The sequence below is a fragment of the Eutrigla gurnardus genome (assembly GCF_963514095.1).
Source record: "Eutrigla gurnardus genome assembly, chromosome: 24".
In the NCBI taxonomy this organism is placed as follows: domain Eukaryota; kingdom Metazoa; phylum Chordata; class Actinopteri; order Perciformes; family Triglidae; genus Eutrigla; species Eutrigla gurnardus.
In genome coordinates, this window is record NC_139935.1 from 4,711,841 (window position 1) to 4,719,880 (window position 8,040).

General features: G+C 45.5%; 1 protein-coding gene across 1 annotated transcript; it reads left to right on the forward strand.

Moving 5' to 3' along the window:
- Window positions 1-3,779: 3,779 nt before the first annotated feature.
- sox1b (SRY-box transcription factor 1b) lies at window positions 3,780-5,495 on the forward strand. The gene is made up of 2 exons (XM_084004603.1): window positions 3,780-4,955; window positions 5,151-5,495. The coding sequence occupies exons 1-2, from the start codon at window positions 3,936-3,938 to the stop codon at window positions 5,151-5,153; spliced, it is 1,023 nt and encodes a 340-aa protein (XP_083860729.1). The 5' UTR covers window positions 3,780-3,935; the 3' UTR covers window positions 5,154-5,495.
- Window positions 5,496-8,040: the final 2,545 nt, after the last annotated feature.

The following is an 8,040-nucleotide window of genomic DNA, read 5'->3' on the forward strand; positions in this document are numbered from 1 at the left end:
GCTGCTGATTATGGGAAATTGAATCATTCATTGAAATGTTCTAGTGCATTTGTCTCTGATGAGTATGATTTAACATGGCAATCCAAACCACAAAGACATGGAAGAAACCACAAACTACCATCAATGGATCGAAGGAGAGCCGACCTGACAAACACTCAGCCAATGATCGGCTCCAGAGACAGAAGGTCTGAAGTGACCTGTGAGTACTGCAACAATGACACAGCGCCCATGTGAAGCCACCCTATCGGGAAGAAGCCCCCGCAGAGTCCCACTGTTGAGAAACCGCCATGTACCACATCACTAATATTTTTCTCCATCTTGATCTGGAATACAATGTTCCCAATGCATTTGCGTGTATTGAAATAAAAGTTATGAGAAGGATTTTGGTGCTTTACTCACTTTTTGCGTCCCTCTTTGGACCACAGCTGTAGATATGTGTACTGTATGCATGGATGTGTTAGTGGGCTAGTGTGTCTGTGAGGCTGAGCTCCAGTCGACCTGACAGCTTGCTGTGACAGCGAGCCTTAAACCAACCCACCGGGTCGGCTGCTGCACCGGAGAAATGCCTTTGATTCTGTGAGGCCTGTGTGCGTCTGTGGCCTGTTGGCTTAGAGATTTCAGGCCTAATAGCTGCATGCAGATGTGAAGGACAGCTGTGTTTTATCCCCCAGGCACTCTTTGATCCTCCTGCTCGGTCCAGGAGTGTGTGTGTGTCACCAACAAGGAGTGGCCATATTTTCACCACAATTATATGAAACGATCATCGACGACCGTTTGAGTTCTCAGACTGTTTGTGTCGCCTTAGTGGCTTTTGTTGGACAAGAGCTTCTATTAATAACATCTGTCCTTCGTTTCTTTCCAATACAATTCTTCTACCCTCCTTTGCTGAATTAAAAAACTGTTCAAAAAGATCAAGAGTGATTCTCCACATAGAAATGATTCCTTTGACCATTTTAGTGCCAGCAGCTAGAAGTATACATAACTATATATATTAGACCAGAAAGTCATCAATAACTTGCATGCTGGTGGATAAGCGAGGCTACAGGACATTGATGCTGTCCATACTTTGGCTACTTAATGTCCCGTTTGGCCACCTAGTTGACGAGGTGGTCCCAAATTGAGGGCGTCGCCATTCAATACAACACACGGAGTGCAAACACCAGCAATTAGACCCCTCCGAGGCAGAGGGACGCAAACCATGACACCTTCAACACACCTCGGCGGGCCGTCTAACATTTGAACAGGACTCATACGAATTACAAATTGACTAACAACAATACATAATGGTTAATTATGTGTATAATATATTATTTTAAATAGATTCCGTTTGCAGCTCACAGGTTTGAAATCTCAATTAGTGATTTAATTTAGATTGTTATGTAAATCAGACAATTAATCCTAAACTATTGCTGGTCACACTGATCAAAATAATTGACTTGTTCTCTGCATTTAGAGCAAAGTGCTGGTGTGTGTGTGTGTGTGTGTGTGTGGGGGGGGGGGGGGGGGGATCTGCAGCCAGTGTTTCCAGCATCGTCCCATTGCTCCACTGGCTGCTGACCAGTTTCAAACAATACCTGCTCCAGGACTCTCTGGGGATTTCCTGTTCACCCACGCTGGCTCAACACTGCTGCATGCCCAATATATACACCTTAATTAGTCTTACCACTCTAAAAGCTAAATATTTGTGAAAAGTGGAAACAAATAAACCCCCAAATATCCCAATAACCACATCAGATATGAGACTTTTTAATGACTGCACTGCTCATGCATTCCTGGACATTATTTGTCTGCATCGCCGCCTCAATCGCTAAGCAACACTTAATTGTGCACATGAAATCAATAGCTGAACGGCCACTGAGACTGCTCACAAGATATTATTATTGTTCTGTCAGTGGTCTGATTTCATTTACGACTTCTTCATCATATATTCTACATTTCAAAGATCTATGTATGTCAGCGCTGGATGCAAAAATAAAACACAAAAAACAAAGCGAGGTGCTTGTCACGGTGTGTGTAAAACCAGATCATACAAGCCACTTAGCAGCACTATAGTCCAAGTGGTCCAAGGCAGCGAGAGGAAAATCCCGCCGTGCCAGCGTCGTTTACCAGCGCTGAGAGGCGGCAGCACCTGACAGATGCCACTCGGGAGTCTAATCCCAGAGGGCTGAAAAGATCCTCCACATGACGGGAAGCCAGCGGAGCGGGAGGAGACCGGAATACCAAACGGCAAACTGCAACCGTCCATGTAACATATACTCCTTCAGCTGCGGAGTGGCAAAAGAAATGAACACATTTCTACAAGGCTGACAAAAAGACCAGAGCTGCAAAGACTAACGGGTCCAGAAAAAGAGAAAGTCGCCGGTTATTCACTCTGACATCTTCACGTTTTACACAAGTTGGAGGTTTACAAATATATAATATAGTGTACTGACAAACATTTGGAGAAAATAATCATTGCACATCTAAAGATAGATAAAGTGTTTGATTATCATTATTATTATGTTTATTGGCAGGAGGAGAAATAGCAACATTTTGGTTAATTTACTGCCTAATTAAATTGGACATGCTTTTGTCCCTCCTTTTATAATATTACAGGCTTGCCCACGTTATAAGACGAGCAGCAGAGCGAGGCTGGGCCTGTTGCAGCAGGCCTGTGATGGCCACATCATATTTCATTAGTTTAATAAAATGTTATCATCCCACATCTATATTTCTAACATTTGTTATAGGATTACAGTCTTTTTTTTTTTTTACAGGGGGAGGGGGGGGTCTCTCCCCCTTTCTCTCGTGCTCTCCTGCAGCTTTGGTGAAACAAACAAAAGAGGCGCTTTGAATGGCACGTGCTCCCGGCGTCAGTCACCTGTTTCCTAGCAACAGGCACAACAGAAAAGCACCTGTGGCTCTGAATAGGAGGCGGCGTAGCCCTTAGTTCGACAAAAAAAAGCCCCCCAAAACCGGGGACAAATTAAACGATATAGGCTTTTTCCTCTCTCTCTTACGCCACAGGTCCTGATGTATGGAGTCATGTGCCCCTAATAATTACATTTCTACATCACAGAGCCTATTTCTCATTCAGTAAGACCTCTAATAAGCTTAAGAGGCTACTTCAGTGTTTTGAATTACTACGCTCCAAATCAGCCCTAAAAGTACACTATTCATTGTGATTAATTTTTTAAATCACACTATGCTTCACCCACTGTGCTACTTTTGTGCTTATGAAAGGATTATTAATTCTGTGATGAATCATTCTGCCATTTTAAATGGCCGCCACATTAACTTTATTTACATGTTCAGCTAAATTGGATTGGTTTTACCCCGTTTTCTGTCGCTTCTTTAGTTGTGATCGTTATCAGGTTTGTTTGCAACGTGCATAATTTCCCCCCCTCTTCAATATTTCACAATGTGATGTGAAAAAAATAACGTGCAGGAATCAGAGGGCACGCGCAAAATGATGGGAATCAAACTGTTTCCGCGTGTGTGTGTGTGTGTGTGTGAGCGACACACCAGCTACACACACAAAACAGATGACAGAGGGAGTAATTTTAGGTCTCGCGCTCCGACGTCACCAGAACCTCGAGCCCCTGCATGCAAATCACGTCTCCACTCGAGCCTCTCCATTGGCCGTCTCTCGCTCATTTAGCTGCTGTCAAAGCGCGCGGCCCGGGCACGCTCCGGTAACTTTTCCCAGCACGGCTCCAACCAAAGTAAGCTCAAACAGCCGGTTTCTATTCTGCTCGGCGCTTTGCGGATGACAGGGACGAGGCGACGCGGGGGAAGTGCGGAGCAAGTTTCCCTCTGAGTGGATTTCCTCCCGAGAGCGCAGCTCCCTCCGGTCCTCCCGACGCTCCCCATCACTCTTCGCCACTCGGAGCTTTAGCAGCCTGAATGTGTGCGCGTGTTTGACGGAGAAGCGTCGTCCTACCAAGACCAGGTGAATGTACAGCATCATGATGGAAACGGACTTACATTCCCCCGTGGTGCCCCAGACCAACCCGTCCAACCCGGGGGGACACGCGGGAGGAGGGGGGCCCGGCGGCAAAGTCCCCCAGGACAGAATCAAGAGACCCATGAACGCCTTCATGGTCTGGTCCCGGGGCCAGCGGAGGAAAATGGCACAGGAGAACCCCAAGATGCACAACTCCGAGATCAGCAAGCGGCTGGGCGCCGAGTGGAAGGTGATGACCGAGGCGGAGAAGAGACCGTTCATCGACGAGGCCAAGCGGCTCCGGGCCATGCACATGAAGGAGCACCCGGACTACAAGTACCGGCCGCGGAGGAAGACCAAGACGCTGCTCAAGAAGGACAAGTACTCGCTGGCCGGCGGGCTCCTGGGCTCACCCATGGGTGTCGGGATGGGCGGCGGGCAGCGACTGGAGAGCCCCGGAGGGCTCCACGCGGGGGCCAACGCTGGCTACGCCGCGCACGTCAACGGCTGGGCCAACGGCACCTACTCGGGCCAGGTGGCGGCCGCGGCGGCTGCGGCTCACGCCATGATGCAGGAGGCGCAGCTGGCGTACACGCAGCACCCGGGCACCGGGGCTCACCCGCACCACCCGCACCATCACCCGCACCACCACCCGCACAACCCGCAGCCCGTGCACAGGTACGACATGAGCGCCTTATCTTACAGCCCCATCTCAAACTCTCAGAGCTACATGAGCGCCTCTCCGCCGGGCTACGGCGGCATCACCGGCTACACTCACCAGCACCAAAGCTCCGGCGTGTCCCCGGTGTCCGGGGCCATCGGAGGGACCTTGGGGTGCCTTGTGAAATCGGAGCCGAGCGTGAGCCCCCCGGTTTCCTCGGCGCGCGCGCCACCGCCGTGCCCCACGGGGGACCTGCGGGACATGATCAGCATGTATCTGCCGACCGGCGAGGCGGCGGGAGACGCCTCCGTTCACAGCAGACTGCACGTGCTCCACCCGCAGCACTACCAGAGCAACGGCTCCACTCCGGTAAACGGGACGGTCCCCCTGACTCACATTTAAATCTACATGTACTAGAAGCACTACAAACCACAACCAAATATTTAAGAACTAGATGTGGGCGCAGGCTGCTGATGAATTGTAAATTATAGGCGGTTATAGCCATCAAAATGCAATCACTTTGAACAAACTTTTTTATTGTTATTATTTCTATTTTTCTTTCAGTGATGGATTCTTGTCTGTCCGAGCTAAAGGAAAGCGCATCCGATTTTACTTTCGCTCTCTGGAACAGAGCATGCCAAGTTTTGACACGATTTAAATTATAATCCGTGAAGGCTGGTGCATTTTGAAGGTTATTTTTATTTCCCCCCCGACTTTTCTGTGGAATTAAAGGCACCAGCTGTGTGTTTGAGGGACCCTGAAAACATGTTTAAACAGGGACCCGTATAATCAATGGAGGGCGGTGTGGACGATGTGTTTTAAATAAATAAAAAAGAAGAAAAGTTTCTAGGCTGCAATTTAAAAATGATTTCAATGCTTGTAAACATGTGAGTCAGTCGGTGTAATTTGAATTTGTTTCTGTTGTTGTAAAATCTTGTAAATTGTGAATAAATAGGCCTACTGGAAACACTTTTGTGCATAATTTGGAAAATGCCGAGCCTCATTTTCGGGGTGTGAAGACGAAACGATTTTCGCGCTGAATTTAACACATTTCATTTGTTGGAGGAGTATTTATTTATTTATTTGCAGGGGATCTCAGACGGTACCTCCATTAATTTAACGTTTAGTCACATTTATTCACTCTCGAAATATATACATTTAAATTAAATCGCTGAAAAGCTTATTGTTGCATATAAACGAGGGTTTTAATGACGTCCCGGCAAACGGTGAAAAAACTGGTGAAAATTTAAATGTAAACAAAAACAATACAATATTTCCTCGCGATGACGTCGAAAAAATCATTCATGATCATTATTAGAATTAAAACAAACAATTGACACAATAATTGATATGCTTTTTTTTGGAAAATGGAAAAATCAGTTCAGCTTTCTAGTTCGTTTCAGCTGTGAGAAATCCTGAATCTGAATTGCATCAATATAAATAATAGGAGACCTGTGAGAATATACAACAGAAAAATAGGCCTGCATTTTTTCAGAAATTATGTGTTTGTTTGTATTTTGTTATTTACATCTGAGTTTCTGTCCTACGCTTTCATATCTAATTGTCAAATTATGTTTAAAATAGTATTTTATGCTGATATTTGATCTAAGACTCATATTTGACACCTACAAAAAAAAGACAGAACGCGTGTTTGGAATTGATATAAGCCTTATATTGTCCTAATTTCCACTTTCCATTTGGCCACATTTTAAGCACATTTCATTTTTATAATTTATTGATACCAGAACAAACAAAAAGTAGGGATATAATCCTTTTTATTTATGGGTTTCTTGCATTCTTGCAAGTTGTGAAAAAGCAGGAGATTTTGTTAAAAAGGTTACAGTTAAATCCAGCCTTACTCTACTCTTGATTAATCACCTGCATCTAAAATTCTCCAGAGGACAAGAAGGCCTCGCTGCTTTTTTTGCACAAATTCTGTCAGTTATTCTTCAACTTGAACATGCGTTTTGTCTGAAATCTTTCCACCCACTTCTTCTATCTGTTCCTATAATCTAGGCCAAGCAAAACCTGCCCCAGGGTCAGGACCTCAGTCATCCAGATCTCAAGCAAAAGGAAATCCAACAACTAATAGTATCTGCTGGTTAAAAAAAACGCCAGAATCTTAATTGGGCCCACTTCAGCCCCGCCTCCACCTGCCGTCCCTCACAGCATCAAATTCTCCTGATTGCTAAATGATTTCCTTCTTTAAATCTGGTGGCTGAATCACTGGAGGCCTGAAGGGTGGGATGGGGGAGAGAGGGAGGAATGAATGAGCGGAGGGCAGAGAGGAGGAGGAGGAGGGAGAAGGCGAGGAGAGGAGGTTTTTGTGTTGGAGGAGAATGGGGATTAGTCCCGGTGTAAGCCGGGGGCAGCCCGGGGGTCACCCCCGACAAAAAGCCCGGCAAACAACACCCCTGGTTTTATCAGGCTAATTCCCACTCGGGTCTGGACTTAAAAACAAGAGGGCAACGTGGATGCAGATCACAAAAGTAAAGCTGTTACCACGGACGCCAGCGGTTTGAACCGACGGTATTAATTAGTCCTGAAGGATGCGATTTATTTTACGAGCATTCAGATTGATTCACATTTTTTTGGGATTGTCTCAGCTCTTAAAAGTATCTCCAGAAAGTAAATGTTTTATCAGTTTACTACCTTAATACATAAAACTATACATTTAAATAAAAGCCACCAAACCTGAATAAATAGGAGGATTACAAGGAAGAATGTATTTTTCTGACACATTTTTATTTGCACCACAGACTGATGACTAAAAGATGTGAATTCTTGTTTTCACTACACATAAACACACATCCAAAGTAACAGCGATCATTTAAAGAGCAACTAAAGCGGTTGTCGGTATTCCCCAGATCCATTCGACATTTATAGTGATCCATACTTCTACAAAACTGAGGATTTCTTGTTCAGTCGTCATGAACTGACACTACAGAGTCAAAGACAAACAGGGAGTAAAGAAAAAAATAATATGAGTAGGAGATGAAAGTTATTTGACCATTCGATAACTCATTACGAGATAAAATTAATTACTTCCTCTACTCTAGTGGACTTTGTCATGAGTGATGATGAAACGAAGATGGGAGATAAAAGACGGATTTTGCCACAAAAAAAACACAAAAAAAACAAAAGCATGTGGAGCATCAATTCTCTAATCCTCAAGGTATGTCAAGAGAGTTTCCTCCAAATATACTGAATGTTAAATCTATTAACGGCATTAGATTGAGGAGTTTGAGGTGAGAAGTGGTCCAGGATGCTCTCACGGAGGCCCAGCACTGATGCTGGACTCTCATCCTGTCTCGGTGCTGCTTGGCACATGCTTGGCCAGGCTGCTCTGGCACTTCCCACTTCACATAACCCTGCGTGCCCCCCCCCCCCATCCCGCGTGCTCCCGGTGTCCTAAACGTGGCTAATCGGCATCAGTTTATCACGCCCTCGCATA

Bases quoted from the DNA above. Each gene is read 5' to 3' on its own strand.
- sox1b (XM_084004603.1), top strand. From the start codon at position 3,936: ATGTACAGCATCATGATGGAAACGGACTTACATTCCCCCGTGGTGCCC.